This window comes from Sarcophilus harrisii, chromosome 2, assembly GCF_902635505.1.
Source record: "Sarcophilus harrisii chromosome 2, mSarHar1.11, whole genome shotgun sequence".
Classification (NCBI taxonomy): Eukaryota; Metazoa; Chordata; class Mammalia; order Dasyuromorphia; family Dasyuridae; genus Sarcophilus; species Sarcophilus harrisii.
In genome coordinates, this window is record NC_045427.1 from 330,498,042 (window position 1) to 330,520,974 (window position 22,933).

At 32.7% G+C, this 22,933-nt stretch overlaps 1 protein-coding gene across 9 annotated transcripts in view; it reads right to left on the minus strand.

The window, feature by feature from the left end:
• Positions 1-532: 532 nt before the first annotated feature.
• Positions 533-22,933, minus strand: part of DDHD1 (DDHD domain containing 1) — a 139,626-nt gene continuing 117,225 nt past the window's right edge. For 8 of the 9 annotated variants that reach the window (XM_031952851.1, XM_031952846.1, XM_031952850.1 and 5 more), the window contains 4 exons: positions 19,217-19,366; positions 12,756-13,008; positions 11,647-11,847; positions 533-777 (listed from right to left, as the gene is read on the minus strand). In XM_031952851.1, coding sequence (XP_031808711.1) covers positions 596-777; positions 11,647-11,847; positions 12,756-13,008; positions 19,217-19,366 — 786 coding nt within the window. In that variant the 3' untranslated portion in view covers positions 533-595. The remainder of the gene's footprint in view (positions 778-11,646; positions 11,848-12,755; positions 13,009-19,216; positions 19,367-22,933) is intronic. The other variant, XM_031952849.1, reaches the window with a different exon arrangement.

The window sequence follows — 22,933 nt, forward strand, 5'->3', positions numbered from 1 at the left end:
CTTCTTAAATTATGTCGAATGGAGTTTTTTTTTTTTTTTAAGTGATCCTTCAAACATAAGAATAAAATAGAAGTAATAAATTATAAACAGATTTTTCTTTTCTAAGCATTACTCTAAATTAAATTCAACAAAATCTAAATATGTAGTTAGAATGACCTCTGTTATTGTGGAAAATGTAGATTTTAATTTAAAGTATCACCTTTTGTCTTTTACTCTCACGTAAAATAAACAGGACCGTGCACTTTTAGGTACAATATATTTGATTAACTGGATTACAATGGATTTAATTTTTATACTTAATAAACTTAAAAGTTTTATTATTGTTACCATAGTGGCCTCTCAAGTCTTCCCTATCAAACCTTCCTTACCAATCATTCTTGTGTAATACCAGTACAGACTGTTACCTGAAAATTTTAAATTAACTTATTTAGGTTAGGGTTGAATTTTTTTTTAAATAAAAATTAGGGACTTTTAAATACAAATATTTCTTGCTCCAAATAAAATCGAAACATACTTAAGCCTGAAACCTCTGTGTCTTAAACATACTGAATTTTAACAAGCAACAATTTTGTGCCATTAAAGTTCCTTCAAAAGTTCAGATTGGGTCTAACTTTGGCTTTGCATCATTGTCTTGTTCATGTTTGTACATGAAAGTTAAAAGAAAAAGGGCAATATCCAAGGATGACCAATATGCAGTATGTGATGTTACAGCTGACCAGTATCGGCTTTCCACAAGGCCTTCTCTGAGTTCAAAATCAATCCTGTGATCCAGTTCCACTAGGAAAAAAAAAAAGGCACAATTTTATTAAATAAATCTTTGCACAATCTAATTAAATAAAGAACGAAAGATAGAAAAGTAGTTAACTGAAGTGGATCTCAAAACTTTTGATCTAAGGTTTCTATATTTCCTCTCCTCAATATACTCAAAGGAAAAAAAAAAACCACAACACAACAAAAACTACTGTCAATTTACTTGAAATGAATATGGGTAGAAGGGGTGGAATGGTGAAGTACATATGAGAAAACTAGAGAAATTAATGAGGTTCAGAAGGAGAACTTTGCTCATTATTCTATTGTCAGTGGACTGTTTCTTACATTTTCTAACTTCCCAAATTCCTTTTAATTCTGACTTTGACAGATACTTAACTGAAACTTCAAGAGAATTCAATTAGACTTTTATAAGCTCCTTGATACTTAAGACTGTTTTTTGTTTTTCTATAACTAAGGCCTAGCACAATGTCTGACACACAGTAAGCACTTAATAATAGCTTACTCTTTGATTTTAATAAAACTTCAGGGAGAGAAAATTTGGTTAATGGAACTTTGGTCTTTTGTATCTCTTTCTGATTTGTATGTTATTTTACAGAGATCAATAATATCAAAAACTCAGGCCACTCAACCAATTCAATTTTATTCTTGGTATAGAATTATAAAAGATTATTTTTAGGAAGGAAATATTTGATGTTAAGTGTAATGAATAGTTTTGGGTATGTGGGAGTATGTGTATATGTGTGACTTATTTATGATTTAATTAAGCCACCTTGTGATTTTACAATATTTTATCTTTTATAAATCCTGGGTCGAAATCCAGGTATGGGAGTTGGGAAGGCCATCTGATTCATCAATTCACAGGTCAGTACAGTATTTTTCCAGAGGATATCTGTAGGTGCTTAAAAAAACAAAAACCAAAACAAAACAGGCCAAATACTTGAGACTGTCTATCTTTAAATCAATGATTTGCTTCTGCATAAATAAAAAACAAAAATAAGTTCTTAAGATATAATAGCTACATTTTAAACTCTACATTCATACATACAAAGGCCAAGTTCTGTGAGGTGACTTTTCCCCCAATCTTTTGTCATTTTCTTATGTTTTAAGAAAATGTTCGTACGTTTTAAGAAAACGGAGGGGAAAAGTCTATAGAAAATGGGAGAATAGATGATGTGTGCACACCATACCTGTTAATATAAATAGAGGATTAAATGAAGTGCACCACTAGGGTAAATGGGAAGAAATAAAAGATGGAATGAGAACACTATAAGAGATTCATCAATGAATTCTTTTTCAATTCCATCATTAGACCATCATTAGAATCGGTAACTTTTGGGTTAATTTTCCCAAGGCTGTCCTCACCAAAGGAAAAATCAGAGAAGGGAACTGGATTGGATATGTTTGCACCTAGGGAATTATTTCTTGTGGTTTAGCACCACCATTTAAAAAGTCCAGTCCTACTATGCTCTGGTTGCCAATTTATCAATATTATTAAGTGTTTACTATATGCCAAGAATTGTGCTAAGTATAGGGGATATAAACAAACAAACAAAACCCATCCCTGCCTTTAAAGAGTTAATAATCAAATGGGAAGGTCATGATAGGAAAACTGAAGCCAGGCATAGGGCAGGATGAGATTGTACCTAAGGAGATGTAAATGCAGCCTGGTGAAAAATGGTGAATGTTTGAGCTGAGTTCTCTTAGTCAAAATATGGGGGTGAGAGGATGAATATGCAGTGCTCAAACACTATATATGATAACATTATTTACAAGTCAAAGAGGTTTATCTCGGCTTTCTCAACTATGAAATAAGGATAATAATAGCACTTACATCCCAGGATTTGTAAAGATCAAATGAGATTAATATTTGTAAAGTGCTTAGTACAATGCCTGGCACATAGTAGGAACTTGATAAATACTATTGTTGTTATTGTTGTTGCTGATTAAAAGAGCAGCTAAGTGGCTTGGCCGGTAACAGTGTTAGGTCTTGGATCAGGAAGATATGAATTCAAATCTGACTTTAGACATTTAATTGCTGTGTAATCCTGGGCAAATCACTTAATCCTGTTCACCTCAGTTTTTTTTTATCTGTAAAATAAACTGGAAAAGGAAATTAGAAACTTTGCTAAGAAAACCCCAATTAGAAAAAGTCAGACATTACTAGAAATGAGTAAACAATGACCTTAAGCTGGCAGAGGTTTTTTTAAAAGAAAATATTCAAATTGACTACTAAGAATCACTAGAAGTTTTCACTTGTGCTTTCAATTATGAGAAATGTGTGCATAGCATATAAATAAGCACTTATTGTGCCAATTGCTTTTTCTTTATCATGGGAATCAAGTTCACTTAACAGAATTGACAACATGCAGTATTTATTGTAGATGATACATTTTTCTGGGTAAAATTCTCATTTGATTAATTAACCATGAAAATGGATCAGCATAATTGGATTATTTCTTACTCTAGGTATCTATTTAGACTTTGCACTTTATTGACAGATCCATATTTGTTCCTCACCTTACTTTTAAGTGGAATTTAGCTTTTCAGAAATCACTGTTAGAAATCACATTCTTAGCTTATAGAATATGAATTTCATATTGTCTAACAAAAGAAAATAGTATGAGCTTATTAAGGGAAGGGAGATATCATGGACCCACAATTTTTCTTTCTATGAGCTCCTAGGTCATTTTAGTGGTCAATCTGGAAAGTAGTTAAGATGGCTGAAGGGAGGAAGCATAGAGACAGCTGCTAAAACTAGGGTAGACTCAGTATTCCTTTTATCACCTACAATTCAAATAGTATACAATTAAAATAATTACTTATGCAAGATATCAATTTTTTTATTTATAAGAACAAGAAAGAAATAATGTAGAAGTTCATTTTTTGGTATAGATTTCATTGTAACTATATCAAAATACCATTACTGACATGAAGAAATGTAAACACTTTTTGCTAGGTAAAATCCCTTGTAATAATAATTGCTATTATATAAAGTAGTCTCATTGATGTCAAGGGATAAAGAAAGGAATATATGGAAAATAAAAACAAAACAAATTCTGAAAATTGTAAATCATCAACAAATGATAAATAGTGTAAAGCTGAACTGGAGGTCATAATAATCAAAGAAAAAAAAATCTGGACTCTTGGCAAAACCTAAGGAAGACAAGAGAAGAGAACAGGTGGGAGAAAGAGGAAGAAAACTGAGACATCAGTTATATAAATCAAGAATTTAATCTTAAATTCAAATTAAAACAACTCTGAGATACCACTACACACCTGTCAGATTTGCTAGAATGACAGGGAAAGATAATGCAGAATGTTGGAGGGGATGTGGGAAAACAGGGACACTGATACATTGTTGGTGGAATTGTGAACACATCCAGCCATTCTGGAGAGCAATTTGGAACTATGTTCAAAAAGTTATCAAACTGTGTATACCCTTTGATCCAGCAGTGTCTCTACTGGGATTATATCCCAAAGAGATACTAAAGGGAAAGGGACCTGTATATGCCAAAATGTTTGTGGCAGCCCTCTTTGTAGTGGCTAGAAATTGGAAAATGAATGGATGCCCATCAATTGGAGAATGGTTGAGTAAATTGTGGTATATGAATGTTATGGAATATTATTGTTCTGTAAGAAACGACCAGCAGGATGAACACAGAGAGGCTTGGAGAGACTTACATGAACTGATGCTGAGTGAAATGAGCAGAACCAGGAGATCATTATATACCTCAACAACGATACTGTATGAGTGTGAAGACCGTGTATTTTTAAAATCAGCAGGAGTCCGGAGTTCAGGTTAGGGGAAAATCGTCAGTCTTTATTCTCAGTGAAGAAGGATTGCAGGTGGAAGAGAATCGGCGATAGCAATGTGTGCAGCTGAGTCAAGAAGCTAGCTAGACCAGCAGCCATACGACCAGCAGCTAGGAGAATGGACCCAGGCCCAATCTCTCCCAGCTTCTCTTCCTGTCTCTCTCTCTGCCTCCACCCACCAAAATCGTCATTTCCTGTACAACACATCAGGACTTGCACAGAGAGTGGGCAGGGACCATTCTTTATCCAAGCATGTATAGAGTATAGCCCAATTACTATTTAGCCTCATGTACTTGGGACCTCAGTGCATCAACTCAAATCTCAGCCCATTACATATGAGGATGTATTCTGATGGAAGTGGATTTCTTTGACAAAGAGAAGATCTAACTCAGTTTCAATTGATCAAGGATGGACAGAAGCAGCTACAGCCAAAGAAAGAACACTAGGACATGAATGTAAACTGCTTGCATTTTTGTTTTTCTTCCCGGGTTATTTATACCTTCTAAATCCAATTCTCCCTGAGCAACAAGAGAACTGTTTGGTTCTGCACACATATATTGTATCTAAGATCTACTGTAACCTATTTAACATGTATAGGACTGCCTGCCATCTGGGGGAGGGGGTGGAGGGAGGGAGAAGAAATATCGGAACAGAAGTGAGTGCAAGGGATAATGTAAAAATTACCCTGGCATGGGTTCTGTCAATAAAAAGTTATTAATTAAAAATAAAATAAAATAAAAGGAATAGAAAGTTATGTAAAAAAAATTAATCTTAGAATATACTACAAAAATTGAGCTTACAAATTTATTTTGCTACAAGCTATTTGCTTCCTTTTAATGTATTTAAGGAACAACTATAATGAAAAGATTAATTATCAATGTCACACATTTAAGTCCAAGCATCAGATGTAAATAGCTTTGTGTAAATTTCTTATCAAATAATGTATTCTGTCTATATATTTGATTAAAAAAATACAGAGACAAAAAGGAAAATAGAAACGGAGAAAAAAGGAATAAAATTTTGGGCTTTTAAACTTAAAAGTACCTCTCTTACTGGGGAAAATAAGAAAATTTGTAAGTACTAAATCATTCATAAAATTACCATCAAAGAATTACATATATAAAGTCATATTTGTAATAACATCCAAACTGATTTGACAAAAAAGGTTTATAGATAAGTAGCAAACTAGTTTTCATTATAGTAGAATGTTTAAGTGAATCACTTTCAGATTATGCTGAATGCTATTTCTGATCTATGCTATTCTGACAAAATTGTCTTTACTCTATATTACATATCCATGAAAAAGAAGTTATAGGAGATTAAAGAATGATTCATGTAAAATATGTAGGGGAAAAAAACCAAAGCGCTCTGAAATGTTAGCTGATGAAAGGCAGCCAGATTTGGATATTGAAAGTTAGGGCAGAGATTCAAATTCTGTATGATTATCTGGCATGCTGCTGGAAGTAAATTTTTTTGGAGAACATAAATTACTATTTGTTCTATATATATTTTGCTACTACATAATCCCTCATGAATCGCAAAATCAGTGGCAGTAGCAGGTGTCCTTCAGTGTCTTCTTTTTTCTTTTCAGTACAAAAAAAATTAGGTGCTGAAGATGGACGATTCCAAAGTCCTTGTAAAGCCCTTCTCCCTTGTCAAGCCTGACACACAGTTTTCATTGACTCAGCAAAACTAACATACTAAGAAAATAACTTCCTTATCTCCTTTAGCAAATGATAAATATTTTTCTTTCAATAAGTGTACTCTTTTTCTTTGTATGGCCATCTGCATTTTAATGAATATCCACTTTTCTTTTTCCTTATTTCACATAATGTATAATTACTGCTTACTGAATTGTGAATGACACATTCCTTATCAATGGCTAATGGAAAATGTCACACTCTGAATGTAATAAAACTTGTTTCCTGATTTGTTCTGGCTTATTGGTTTTAGACAGGATTGATTAGAAAATTCCTGTGAAAATAAATACAAGAGTACAAGTCTTATTATTGTGGAGCATCCTTCACTATAGAGAAAATAATGAAGTATTAAAGTGGAAAAATGTCAGCATACATCTACAAGTCTCCTTATATGAAGTTGGCAGGGAAGTAAGGGTAGAATTATGAAAAACAGCTATCTTTCCTCATAGAATATTACTAATCAAGCAGAATGAAGCAATTAAGAAGGAAGTAATCTAAAATAGATTTAAGAATATTTAGATTTGTTAACAAGCATTAGCAAGATTTAATAAAATCTAAAACCTTTAGACAATAGAGGTTACTTTTCAAAGAATTACCTCCATTAATCAGGAAATAAAATTCCTTTGTCTTTTCATATTAAACAACTCCAAAGTTGGCCTTGGAACTAAAGTCCCCAAGACCTGGCACAAATGAAATAGAAACAAAGTAAAAATGCTATGATCATAGTTTCCAAAACCAATATAAAGGAGGCAAGGACATTTTTTTTCTAAAATAACTAACAGATTTCCAAGATAGTGCCTAAGTGACAAAATAACAATATTCAATGAAGATACGATGAGTATATATCTAAGTAAACCAAAAAGTTAACTATGGCAACTCTAAAGAAAAGGTTTTACCTTTCTTTAAAAGTACCTCTCTTACTGGGGAGCATAAGAAAATTTGTAAGAACTAAATCATTCATAAAATTACCATCAAAGAATTACATATATAAAGTCATATTTGTAATAACATCCAAACTGATTTGACAAAAAAGGTTTATAGATAAGTAGCAAACTAGTTTTCATTATAGTAGAATGTTTAAGTGAAGTTCTACCTTTTAAAGAAAGGTAGAAACAGAAAACTACTTTAGTAACTGTGCTGAAAAGAATGTTATAAATAGAACTATATTATTATACTTGGGCCCACATTCAGATGAATTCATGGATGACAGAGAGACAATGCAGCATAAATCAAAGAATTTACAAGAAAGATTACTGAAGAATATATATTTAAGTTGTTAAATACAATTATATACTATATTTAAGGGGGTAAGTTGAAGTTATGGATAGAGTATCCAGTGTGAAATCAGGAAAACCTGAATTCAACTTTGGCTTCAGACACTTTGATAACCCAGGATGATCCTAAAGTTAATCACTTAACTGTTTGCCTCAGTTTCCTTAATTGTAAAATGAACTGGAGAATGAAATAGCAAACTACTCCAGTATCTTTGCCAAGAAAACTTCAATGGGTTCAAAAAGAGTTGGACATGAATGTAATGAATGAACAACACTGTAGATTACTAACTTTCATTGTTGCTATAAAAAAAGCAAGATTAATTGGAGGAAACCTTTAGTTTCATCATACTATTTTGAAGTTTCTATGTAGTAATCAGGGGCTTACCTTTTCTTTTCTAGGTCAGCTATCATACATTCAAAATCAGCTAAGTGGTTGTAGTAACTAGAATGCAGGGCCTGGGTGAAGAAGACTGAAGTCCAAATTTGGTCTCAGACTTACTTACTTACTCAGAATTACAGCTTGTATGACTCTGGGCAAGTCACTTAAGCTCCATCTACCTCAATCTTCTAATAAAAGTATCTATCACCTAAAGTTGCTGTGAGAATTAAATTAAATATTTGTTAAATGCTTTGCAAATATTAAAATAATACTTAAATATTAGGGGTCAGTTATCATAAAATGTGTTTTGACATAATTTAAGCAATAGTAATTATGGCTTATAAAACTGCCACTGCACTTCTAGTAAAATTATTTTATCACTTGCATGATAAAACAAAACTATGTATAACAAAAACATTTGTTTCTAGAGTTCATGTTTCCAATGGAAAAAAAAAATAGTAGTTTAAATCACCAACCATATACATACTTTCTGTTGTAAGAAATATGAAAATTTGCTGTATTACAATTTATAACTGTGGAATAAATTGTCTAGAAACCACCTGAAGATCTGTCATTAATTACAAAATTCAGGTGCTTCTTCTCCAGGCTGGCCTGCTTTGACATAGGCGGCTACAACCTAAAAGTAGTAAGTAGCATTGGCCAGATAGAAATTTTAAACCATAGCTAGCTACAATACATATTGGCCAGGGGATAACTATTTAAGGACCTACGATCTGCCCAAATGAGTTTGTTGTGATTTCATGTAATAATAGCAAAAATAACAATAAAACTAACATTCATATTTTAAGGTTTGAAAAGCATTTTATAAATATTATATAATTAAATCACAGAATTTGAGAGTCAGAAGGGCAGTGGTCATTTAGTTCAATGCACATATCAAAGAAATATTTATGATAATGTACCCCACAAGTCATGTAGTATCTGCTTGAAGACTTCCAGGAAGAAGAAGCTGATTACTTCTCAGGACAAGCCATCGCACTTTGTGATAGCTTTGGATATTGGAAAAATTTTTCTGACATCAAGCCTAAGTTTGCCTCTTTGTAACTTCCAACCATTGCTTCTGGTTCTATCTCCTGGATCAAAAAGATAAAGTTTAAACTCTTCTCCACTATGAAATGTTCCTCAGAAATCTTCTTTAGGCTAAACATGCCTTATTCCTTGAACTGATCTTTCTATGTCATGGATTCACTAACTTTAAATCACTGTTATCCTCCTTTGAACACTCTAGTTTATCTATATTCTTACTGTGATTTTCAGCATTGTACACAATACTCCAGATAAGGTTGAGGGATGTGGAAGGAGGATAAAGTACAGTGGGACTAGGACTTCTTGATTCATGAAAACTAACCCCCTCAACTAATGTAGTCCTCCTCTGCTGCCTCCCCCCACCCCCAATTATTTTTGAAGTCTTAAACTGGTGACTCAAATTGAGCTGGTAATTCAGATTCCCTCCCCCCAAACTACTGTCTATCTATATCTCCTCCATCTTATATTTATGAAACTGACATTTCTACCAAAGTGCAAAACTGTCTACTACACTCTATTGAATTTCTTCTTCTTAGACTTTATAGTCTCATTTCTCTAGCCTGGAAAAATTCTCTGCGATTTGTACTCTGTCATTTAGTGTTATTTAAACTTTCCAATTTCATATCTGCAAATCTGATGAGGATTATCACCTATAACTTTATTTAATTAAATGATTACAATATCAGAGACTTCCTGCCAGTGTACACTGAACTACTAAACAACTACTTTTCGAATCTGGCATCCAACCAATTCCGAATCTGATTGTATTACCTTACTTAGTGACCTTTTCTTTTTAATATAGCAATGAATGTTGCCCATACTGCAAACTGTGAGTCAATAAAAAAATCAAGGCACAAGTACGTGAAATTCTATTTGTAATGAATATTCCATAGGAGAAAAAAAGGAAAACCTTTCTCCTTTTGCTATGTTTTTGTTTTTGTTATGACTATAACAGGGTACAAAGTTTCAGACTTCCCTCCTCCTTATATAAAAGGGTAATGGGAAAAGAGCACTTTAATTATATAATTTTAAAAGTTAAAATTCTTATCAAATTTGCATATTGCGGAATACCTCTTCTTTATTTATGTTTATAACCAGAGGCAATATAATATGGTGTTAAGTCAATCTCAGAGTCAAAAAGACTTTCATTCACGCCTTGCCTTTCACACATTCTAACAGTAAGACCTTCTGCAAGGAACAGAAGTGAATGTAAGGGATAATGTTGTAAAAAATTACCTTGGCATGGGTTCTGTCAATAAAAAGTTATTATTAAAAAAAAAAACCTTCTGCAAGACATTTCGCCTCAGTGTCCTATGCAATTCTGTATGATTCTTAAGTTGCAGAACAATTACTAATTTTCATTAATAGAAGGGGCTTTATTATACAAAGGAAATCACAGTCCAGAATCTTTCCATCTTCCCCCAAAACAAGCTCAGAATTCTGGTCATGTAAAAGTATGTACATGTTTCAAAATCACTGTTCACACGACAATGATAAGAACATAAAATTATCATTATAAACTGATACTTAATTCAGCTAAAGAAAACTTAGGGTCTTTAATACAGCTAGACTAGATTTTATGCTATTATCTGTGGTATAATGACATATCTCACTTTTATTGATATGCAATTAAGAGTATTACTTACCAAATCCTGCTCAGTCATTTCCAAGCCTGGCTTTAAATCTGTTCAGTTTTTAGATTTAAAGGTCTTAAAGTCAGGTTGGTTAAGATCAAGCCAATACTAGAAACTAAAGACTTGGGGCAGATCGAATTGGAAAATGAGATATGGAAATTTTAATTTATCATAATATTCTATATTATTTATAATTATAATCTATTATAGAATCCAGAATTTTTAGAACTGTTGTACATGTCCTTTAAAACCATATGACCCATAGTTAAGACATTTCTATTATTGAAAATGTTCTACGAGACCCCATTAAACTAAATTTTTTAACCATTTGACATTATAATTACAAAGGAAAATAGCAAAAAACAAACCTAGCTAGAATTTTTTTTAATTGAAGGGAAAGTCTGACCATGTTACTCCCTTTTAAAATAAATTCCAGCAATTCTCTATTGTTTTAAGGATAAAATGTAAATCCTATTTGGTCCTCTACAACTTGGCCCTTACATACTTTTTCAGCCTTTTCATATATTTATACTCTATGGTCTAGTCAAACTGGCCTCATATGTGATATTCCATTACCCACCAATCTCTGACTTAAATGGATTGCTTTCCCTTGCTCCCTCAATGCATTATCATCTCATCTATCTCCTAGTAATTCCTTAAAATCCAACTGAAGTGCCACCTCCTACATAAAGTCTCTCTTCTAATCTCCTCCTTACAATTGCCCCACTCACACAAAAAAATTGTTTTTATATATATATTTGCATATGCATTTCCTGTCTTCTCTAATAGAATCACCTTTAGGGGTAGTTTTATTTTTGTTTTTGAATCTGCAGTGCCTAGCATAGTTCTATGTACAAAGAAGATATTTATTGATCAACTGACCAAAAATTGATCAAAAATATTCACAGAACATTCTTTAGAACATAAATATAACTGTTAGTAGCAAGGTTTCAATTTTAGCCCCAAAATAATTTAAGAAGTTAACTTAGAATAAGGAATATAATAAATAAAGTACAGTGTGCACTAACATGTAGAATCAAGAAAGCCAGAACTGCTATGTGGAAAGGTCTGCATGGTCATTGTAGTGCTGATTGGTGGGATGATGGGCTTTTTTTCTTCTTCTGTTACTTCTTTTGATGCATCAGATGGCTGTGATGTAGATGAACTACTAGAACGTCCAAATCTTGAAAACAACATTCCTCCAAGTCCTTTCCCAATGCTAGCAGCTCCTGTATTTCACAAAAATAAGACAGTTATCCTGCATGCTAAATCATTCTCTACCAAAATAGTTAAATGCTCCACCCATCAATTATAGTCTGTTGAAAGATAGGTTGCAATATTAATCATTTTTTCCCCCAAAGTGATAATAAACATTCAAAATTCCAATTCTTACTTGTAAGATTCTAAACAGTTACTACTGTACAAGATGAAAAATTTAACATGCCCTACCTTAGGCACTGTTCTTTTGATAAAGGGATATAGGAATTATTTTATTTGAGCATTTAATAACTAAATTATATTTGAGATCACAATATTTAAAAAAATTATTATAGTATTTTATTTTTCCAAATATATGCAAAGATAGTTTTCAACATTGACCTTTGCAAAAACTTGTGTTCCAAATTTTTCTCCCTCTCTCCCAAGACAGCAAGCAATTTGATAAAGGTTAAGTATGTGCAATTCTTCCAAACAAAATTTTCATTTTTGTCAAGTTGGATCACAATATTTCTCACAAAATATTTTATGTTAAGCTATATCTAAACTTTGTTGCAATACATGAATGTGCCATTAAAAACTTGGTATTAAGCAGCATAAAGTCTGAATTTGCGATGTATATTCAAGTCACTTTAAAGCTTCATTTCTGTAAACAAAACAATAAGCTAAACTGACTTAATACCTACATATAAGACATTAATTCTAGAAGAGACTATTAATTCTTTGAAGTTAAGACTACAAAACCTAACTAGAGGCTGCTCAATATAAGCTATTAACTTTAGCTGTAGAAACTCATAATAGAATGGCATATTTTTTCAGAAGTACTTAAATAAGAGCACAATTGGTAGCATGTACCTTAAAACTTAACTGCTAGAGAAATGATATCTCCAATCATGGAGCAAGAGTACTTATGAGAAAGTACCTAATATGCTGGCTTTGCCTATATTTGTTATAGATTCCCCATAATGCCGTCGAGACATGATAGGTGAAGTCACTGGGCTTGATACTGCTGACAAATTTTCATTCTCTGATGCTGAGGTAGGTTCTTTTGCAGGGTTGAGAAAAGTTGGCTTCATGTGTTCATAAGGTAGAGGATTTGTAGTATTATACCAATGGATCTGGACAGGTGAAATGTTGCTGTAGTGTTTCAAAATTAATGGTTCTAATCTATAAGCCTTGAAAGAAAAAAAATTTTTTAGAAGGTATAATGAGCAGTAAGATTTAATTTTTGAATATAGAAAATGTTCATTATTCAATATTATACTAAAAAAAACTTCTAAAAGGTAAAAACATAATTTCCTTTGCAAATTTAAAATTTTTCATTTAACATCACATTTCTGAATTTCTATTCTTCATAACAAAGAAAAAAAAGTATATATATATATAATATATATAAATATTATGTTATACACACACACACACACACACACACACACATATAAAGCTCAACACAAATTATCAACAAGGAAGGGAGATGCATTTTCTTATTTCTTTCAATTTGGGGACAAAGTCCATTAAGTGTATTGAAATTTATGAAAGGTATTAAAATTGATCTTTCCTTCAGGCTATATGTATATTTGCAGATTGCTGTTTGTTTACTGGACACATAAAGCTTTCAGCATAATTATAACTACTAGATAGATTACAAGAATTGACAATTTATGAAAGGATTAAACTTTTCTCTTCAAAGAATTTTCCTTTAAGTACTGTTTTTGAAAGCCTCAAAAACCTTGTTGGTAAATCAAAATTAAATAAAATGGTAAACACATCATAAAAAAGAACCAATTTATAACAACTCTATACATAACCTCTAGCTTTCACTTAAGATTAACGCATGATGGGGCAGCTAGTTGCTGTAGTGGATAGAGTACCAGCCCTAAGGTCAGGAAGACCTAAATTCAAATAGCCTCAGGTACTTAACACCTCCTGGCTGTGTGAGCCTGGGCAAGTCACTTAAGCCCAACGGCCTCAGCAAAAAAAAACCCCAAAAAACCACATGACAGAAGCTACTATCTTATCACAGAGGAAAACAACAGAATTATAGTTATAAACTATTACAAAAATGATATGATTAAGTATCTGATCATTTTAATTATTTTTAGAGTCTTCATCATATACCAAACTTTATATCACTTGTAGTTTTCCAATATTTTCATCCCCTGGGACATGATTAAATTAGGAGTAAAAATAAAAAAATAAGAACATGGTATCATTTAACTATAACCATATTGATTTTTTTTTTAACAATGGAAATAATTTTCTAAAATTCTAGTCTTCAATGTATAATTGTTATTGTTAATTCATTACTTCAAAGATCTTAATTTTATTGGTGTGGTTTTACTTGCCAGATAGTTTAATGAGTTACTATGGTCAAAAAAATTCAAGATTTGGAAGCTAACTTTTTTGATGATGGATACAGACGTTCCTTGGATGATAGACACTAATCAATTTATGTCTATACTTGAAGATATTCCAACTTTATGTGATTTGCTAGGAATAGTATTAAACACCTTGGTGCTAAAACACATTACAGTAGACTTTAAAAGAATCTCAGAGGACATATATTCCAACAAGCATATGAACAAAAACTTCTCTCAAATACATTTAACAAGTGGTCATTCAGCTTTTGCTAAAAGAATTTCAATAAAGAAGAATCTACAGTGTTCCCCAAGCCTAGTTTATTCCATTCTAGAGGACTTTTTGACAGTTTTTTCATATATCTTTAATTTGCCTCTGCAATTTTTACCAAAGGTTCTTATTTCTGTTCTTTGAATCCAAGCATAGTAAGTCCAAACCTTCCATAAAATAGTTTTCCAAATGACCTGATAGCAGCTTTTGTATCTTCTATAAGTCTGTGTTGAACACTTCCAATCCTTCAAAGAATCCTTATATGGAATTGAAAGGGGAGTGGAACTGTGTTCCCTTTAAAACTATCACTCTGAAACTGTGTTCCCTTTTTATCTTGGAGTCTCAGGTCCTCCTGGGAAAGCATATCACCCCAGATAAGTGAAGTATTATTATTCAATTAGAAATCTTGGTCAAAAAGCACCCCATTGATCTTTTGGGGATGCCAGACCCTTTTAAATTCCAATTGGAGATCTGGGCAGGATATTGATAAGCATCTAGGCCTGGGGACTTTGGCATTCTTTTCAGCCTGCAATCTGAGCCTCAAGATTCCTTTTTAAAGGGCAATTTCTAAACTCATTCTTTGCAGAAGGGCCAAAGCAGCTTGCTCTGCCTCTTTGGTATAGCTGCTAGGACCCTGCCTGCTGAGAAGGAATTCTCTTCCCAATGTCAGCCTCCATTTCCCTAACATGATTTTGCCATTAAAGAAGTCAGTCTCTTAGCAAAGCTGGCTTCTTATCCAACAATAAACTTCCATTTTTGCCACTTAAAACTCTTCGGGTTTGTGAGTTCACTGTGCGCTGACCAAAAGGGGATTTACCACAAGTCTCTGACTGCCACTAACCTCATCAGAATGACCATCTTTAGATGGTATTATTAGCATTACCATCCTGGTTGTTCTCTAGTTCATCAAGTCTTCTTGAAATGTGTTAACTAGAACTGGAAACAATACTCTATATGTAGCTCAATCAGGACAGAGTACAGTAGTATTATCAGACATTTCCTTACTTCCCACTAGGCTACCTTCATTTTGGACTTCCTTGATAAATATCCCCAGTAAACTCATCACTGGGAAATTTTATCATCTTAAAAGATCCAATCAACCTTAGAGTTCACTTCAGGAAGTTCTATTGGTACTGCTGACCTTCTGATTGGAGGATAAAGCCAACACATCCTCAATCTTTATTGATTTCAGGAAGGGAAACAAATTTCACCAGGCTACTCTTTTTTAGGCTACATTTTCTACTTCTTTAGCTTCTCTACCAATCCTTGACTAACTCCCCTCATTAGAGTATAACTTCCCTGAGGGCAGGGATTTTCTCTTTTCCCTCCTTCCCCTCCCCCCCCACTTTGTTGAAGTGTCAGTGTTTGGCACATAGCAGGTACTTAAAAAATGTTTATTAACAAATTCCTAGATTGGAACACTTTAAAAAAACCTAAGTTTAGCTTTTTCTGGTATTATATCACACTGGTGACTGACACAGCTTGCAGTACACTGAAAATCACATATTTTTACCAGATGAATTTTCTGCTAGCCATGTTTTCACTATCTTACATTTACGATGTTGAATTTTTGAGGTTCAGCAGAATGCCTAAATTTTGAACCCAAGCTTAAATTTATCCCAAATTTCACCAAGTTATAATATATATATACAAGTTATAACTCACTGGCAAAAATGCCAAAATTAGCACAGGTCCAAAAACAGATCTCTGGGGTATTTCACTATAGACTTTCTTAGAAACTGACATCAAACAATTAATGACTATTTTTTGGATATAGGCATCAAACAATTTCTGAATTCATCTAATTTTAAGTCTAGATATTTAGTTTACATCTCCCCATCTTTTGCATAATAAAATGAAAGAATAGTGAATACTAAGCTAAAACATAGACAAACTATATTCACTTGGAATAATATCCTCAGTTCCTTGAATTGTTCTGCCTCAATTCCCCTGGTTGTAATCCCCCTTTCTGCTCATTAGGACTGAGATAATTAGGGCTGTGGCCATTTTGGCATTCCAAAAGATAAAACTCCAGATGTCCTATCTCAGATACCTAATTGGCATTGTCTACCTCTATCTCTTCAGACTTCCTGGCTCTAGTTTGACTATCTCCTTTACTCCCAATTTGTAAGAATTTATGATCCTACACTCCAACTTTTCAGAACCAGATTGATAAGTCACTTCTTGGAGATTCCCACTTACCAGTTTGGACTCTACCTCCCTGCCTTGGACTCTATCCTGATAGCTTTAAGAGCCACGTTTTTATATATTTCATGGGAACCTCACATTGCTGCTAGATGCTTTTGAGACAGCAGCCCTAGGGGCAACATGCCCCTAGCACAATCTCTCCATCTCAGATAAAATATTAAAAATTTTCTAATCTCTATCTTGCTTCAGTTTCCGGTGTTACATTTGTAATCACTATTTCCTTTTCAATCATCTCTTTAATGAGTGCTAGAATTACCAGGAATCAAAGTCAAGCCCAATTGTCCCATAGTTTGTAGACTCTATTCTTTTACACTTATTAAAAACACCTGAGACACATGCCTATTTGTAGTTCTGTGGTATGTATCCTGAATCCCTTTATCATTCAAATAACACCAACAGCAATTTCATCTTCCAGTTCTTTCAGTACAGTGAGATGTAGTTCATCCGGGGTTGGTGACTTGGACTCCATTAAAGGAGTTAGATGTCAATATCAATTTTAAAGGCAAAGATTTAATCAAGAAGCTCTGATTTCTTTCCATCAATTATTTATCATCACATTCAACCCAAGAAACAGCTCATTCCTTTTTTCAATTCTCTCCCCAAAATAGGCAAAATCCCTCCGCTTTTGTTATTCTTAGCTTTCCTCATTTGTCTCAGCTAATTCTCAATTTTATTACTCCTGATATTCTTCTTAAAACCATTCTATCCTTTTTTATGTTCCTCATTACCTGTTCTTGCCTTTATACTTTGAACACATCTTTTATAAAAATAATCTAAGTTGAATGATAAATTTTCTGTGTATCCAAAATACTTTTCAAATCACTTCATTTTTTTCTCCTCATTCTAACTACTTTTCTTTAGAAAGTCTTTATCATTTCATTCTTGAGAACTTTCTACCTTTCATGGGTTGACTTACCCTGTAAAATTTTAGGCTATTAGATTCTTTCCCTAAACAATGAAATCTCTTCCAAAATCTCATGTAAATTGATGATGAAATTATCATTATCAAAAAGAACCTGTTCTACTTTGGGCAGAAAGCATGTTACTATAGATGTCTACATAAATGAAGTCCTCTAAGACTGTTTCTGCTTTTGCTGACCTTCACTCAAATACTTTCTATCCATGATTACTCTCAATGATTCTTAAATTTCTTCATATGAATATATTTTCAGCTTGAGAATAGCAACTAAATATGAATTTGACATAATAGAATCTTCAGGCCATCTTGATCTTATTTACAGAATAAAAGATTAAAATTGGCATTTTTCATCATATATTTTCACTGTTTAGATCAAATTTCTTAACTTTTTTGATTTGTGGCAGGGCACAGGGTGTAGTATTCAATTTCCATTTGGGAATTTATGTAATTTTGGAACAATTCTGTTTCCCAGTATATCAATATGTTTCTTACCATTCATTATTTTCTCAAAAGGGCAAGAATTCCAGGCCCATTGTAAAAAAAAAAAAAAAAAAAAAAAAAAAAATCCCATTTTAGAAGGCAGGGAGAAGAGGTTGGGAGAAAAAGGATATTTCTTTCAGAAGACTGATGAAATTTGTAAAATCTTAAAAGGATTATCTGGACTTCAGATAAAAATTGATTCAACTTTAAATGAAAAGTGAGCTTCACTTTTTCAAAAATTATTTTCTTTACTACTTCAATCTTTGTATTATTTTGCCCATGACAAGTTTTTTTTTTTTGTTTTTTTTTTTAAATTTAAGCAATTGTTACCAGCTATGTTTTAATAGTCTTCCCCACTGTTCTTCCAGCTTCAAGGAGCCTGTGTCATCATACTGCATAGGAATAACACCAACTCTTATAGAGACCTTGTCCTTTTGAAGGTCTCTGCTTGATTTTTGCAGTAATGGTTTGTCAGGTCTTGGCACTATTTTCAACTGTGTTCTCTTTTGCACTTAGATCTTATTTCGATGTAGGCTTGAATATCCTTCAGAGCTACAAAGCTTCTCCATATCAACAGTTATTATATTACACAGTTATATGAATAACTTTAAGGTAAAATTTGTCTTCTTGAATTAAAAGCCTATAAATTCATTTTATTGGTCACTTCTACTTTGTGTATTTGTTTATAGACTTCTGAGGCCATAGTTTTTATTTGTTAGACCTTTTACTGGATTTTATCAGTTATGAATTTTTATGTATCTCTATTACTATTCTTACCCACATTTCAAAGAAGATGTGCCATGTATTCAGAATCAGCTAATGATAAGAAAACTGCAAAAAACTTAAAATTGACCTCAACAATGCACAATTGTTGGGTTACCATTCCTGAGCCACTTCAGGTTTTTGTATGAAAACCCTCTATTTTGATTTTGAAATTATAGTATAAATCTGCAAATTCTAGGATATTCTGCTTTAAATTATAAATATAAATACATCTAAGAAACCAAAAATCTTTTCCTGCAAAACTGCTATAAATATAATCTGACAGCTAAAATAATTTTAGATAAGATTAGAGTGTCTTTCAAAGTATCACAATTATTCAACAATAATTTAACAATGAGAGAAAAAAGTTTGTAACTCCAACTCACAACTGGATCTGTGGGATGAAAAATATTTAGTAACCGGTTACATATGATTCTAGGCAAAATGTGGTCTTGACTTCCGCTGTTTCCTGGACGGATGCCACGTAATGCCAAAAAAACTGCTAGAGGGGATCCCATGCAGAAAAAATTTTCAACCTAAAAGAAAAAATAATTAATCCCAAATAAATCATGTTGGAAGGAAACAAAGAAAAATAATTTAATCCATCCTCTTTATTTTACAGATAAAGAAACTGAAACCCAGAGATAGATGATAAACAACTTGCTTGTGGTCACACAAGAGAACTGGTACTAGGACCCAGGAGTACAGAACACTGTTCATTCTTTAAAAGTGCTGGTTTTAAGTAAGAAATTTACTGTGCACAGACTTCCTAAAGGATGATATTGTTTGAATTTGTTATCTCTCACTTTCAAATACAGCTATTTTTGAAAATAAAATTTAGTTTGAGAATAGAAATTAAATATGAATTTGATACAATAGAATCTTCAAGACATCTTTACCCTATTTACAAAATAAAAGAATATCAAAACTGAAATAAAATTCATCTTTTCAATTCAGAATGTACGTGTTAAAAACCTATTATGTACTACATATTGGTGCAAGAAATACCAAGGTAAAAACAAAGAATTTATAAACAACATATAGAGAACAACACTTACAGAGACAAGTAAATATTAAAAAAAAAAAATTATTTTTGTGGGGGAGGAGGAAGGACTATGAAATTCCTCTTTAAAGAATTAAGCAGTATTGATTGTAAGATGAAATAAGGAGGAATAGCAAAGATATGGAAATAAAAGATGAAATGTCATATAGGAGAAAAGGAAATATATGGACATATGAGAGAGAGGAAGGAAAAGAGGGAAAGAAAATGAACATAAAGTAATCAGTCAAGACACAGTGGATAGAGTATGAAAGAGCTTTAAATACCAAACAGTTGTTAATATTACTACTGAAGCTTTTTGAGGAGTAGAATGACATGTTAAAACTACTTTGAAAAATATAAACTCTGTAGAGGAATGAAAAACCCCTGAAGGCAGGGTGAAAAATTAAGGGGCTATTTTAATAGTCAATAAGCATTTACTAAGCATCTACTGGGTATCAGGTACTATGCAAAACTCTGGGGATACAAAAAAAGGTAAAAGGGTCTCTGCTCTCAAGGAGCTCGCACGGGTTATGTATGAACAACAATACAACAAGCAAGCTACATAAACAAGGAAGGCAATAAAATTAAGGAGAATTAGGAAAGGCTTCTCTGCAGAAGAGTTGGTTTTGGATGTGGTATGAAAGGAAATCAAAAGGCAGAAATAAAAAAGGAGAGCATTCTAGGAATAGGAGATAGCTAATGAAAATGCAAGAAGTTAAAAAATGGAGTTTTGTTTGAAGAGCAGAAAGGAGATCAGTGTCACTGGAACACTCAAGGTTATAAGGTATATATAAAATGACTAGAAAGGTGGGGGAAGAGTAGGAAGGGACAGGCTATGAAGGACTTTGATTGCCAAAGAAAATTTTATATATTTTAACTGGAGATGATAGGAAATCACTGGAGTTTAATGATCTTGGGGAGGAATTAATATGGTCAGGCCTACTCCTTGGAAAGATCATTCTGCCAGTTGACTGGAAAAATGGGGAAAGACTTGTGACAAGAAACAAATCAGCAGGTTATTGTAATGGTCTGAGTGTGAGGAGATGAGGGCCTCTATCAAAATGACAGAAGAGTTAGAGGAGAAAGGGGACATATGTATGAGAAATTACAAACATAAAATTAACAGATATTAGCAACTCGCTTAGAAGCAGGAGAGGATAAAGAATTAAGTATGACACACAGATTGCCAGCCAGGCTAGAAGGATTATGGTTCCTTTAATAATAATGAGGAGGTATGGAAGGGAAAAGTTTTAAATAGAGAGATAAGTTCAAATTTTGGACATGTTAAGTTCAAGATATTTACATCCAACAAATATAGAAATGTAAGAAATGGAGCTTTAGTTAGGTTAGTGCTAGATAGGCAGATTTGAGAATTGTTAGATTCTTTATGAGATGATAACTGAATAGGGACTGATGAGATCATCAAGTCAGAGTACAAAGGGGAAAAAAGGACCCATGACAAAACACTGAATGAAGATCCAGCAAAAGAGACTGACAAGAAGTAGTCAGATAAGAGCAGAATGATGAGAGAGTAATGTCTGAAAAACCTAGAAAGAAGAAGAAGTTCTATAAGTGATGAAGGATAGATTAAGGCCAAGAAGGACGCAAAGGCCATTAGATTTAGTAACTGAAAAAATACTATTAAATTATGGAGAAAGTAGTTTCTATTGAATAATAAGGTCAGAAGCTAAAGTTAAGAAAGAAAAGGAAAGTAAGTGAAAACACTATGTAGCTATTCTTTACTATTGTGGAGATTAGTCACAAAAAGCAAGACATATGGGTGGATAAACAGATCAAATGAGGATTGGTTTTTTTTAAGGATAGTAAAGACATGGGTATGCTTATAGGTTGCAGAGAAATAGCTAGTAGACAAGAAAAGATAAATGAGAAAAACTTTTAATAACAAGAGCCATTCCTCAACTGGTAGTCAAAATGATATGAACAAGCAGTTTTCAGAGGAAGAAACACAAGTTATCAATAGTTATTATTATAAAAATTCTCCACATAATTAGAAAAAGGCAAAAATCTGAGTGTGTACTATCTCACATTCCTAAGTTTGACTAAGTTGACAAAAAAAGAAAATGATAAATGTCAGAGGGGCTATGGGGAAAAAATATATTAATACATTGTTGGTAAAACAGATCTACTATTGTGTAGACAATCAGGAAACAATTTGGAACTAGGCTTCAAAAGTTATTTAATTATACATATGTTGCCCAATGATACTACTAAGTATGTCTATATACCTCCAAAAAAAAAAAAAAAAAAAAACCCACAGAGAAAGACCTGTATGTACAAAACTACTTACAGCACTTTTCTTCATGGTGAGAAAGAATTGGAAAGTGGAGTAGAGTAACAAAGGAATAAGCATATATATATATATATATATATATATATATATATATATATACAACACACACACACACACACATACACACACACATGTATATCAAATGCCTACTCTGTACCAGGCATTGTTATTAAGTGCTTTATAAATATTTAATTAAAACTATTTAAACATTTAATCATCTCAATAACTCTAAAGGTAAATGCCATTATTTTTCCATTTTATTGTTAAGAAAATTGAGGCTACCTGAAGTCAAGTAATTTGACTGAGGTCACACAACTAATAAGCAATCACTAAGACTGGATATGAACTCAAGTCTTCCTAACTTAAGGCTCTAGATACCTAGTGTTCTAGATACCGCTTAAGGAATGGTCAACAACTGAGGAATGGCTCAACAAGGTGTGATAGAATAATACTATTGTGCTATAAGAATGATAGAGGTTGTTTCAGCAAAATCTGAGACAAAGATGGTGAGAGAGTGACAGAAGATGACTATATGAGTGATGCAAGAAGAGGAATTTTTGAAAAAATGGTCCCAATTTCTTTAGTAAAATATGAGGCATGGTTCTAAGTTGAGTGGGTAAGGGAAGGATAATATTGGGAAGTTTGAGGAGATAAAAAAAAGAAACATTTAGAAAAGCTACTGTGGTGAGGTGAAGTTTTCTAACAAAAATCTATAATCAATAAAATTTGGTCCAGTCAATACAATTTCCA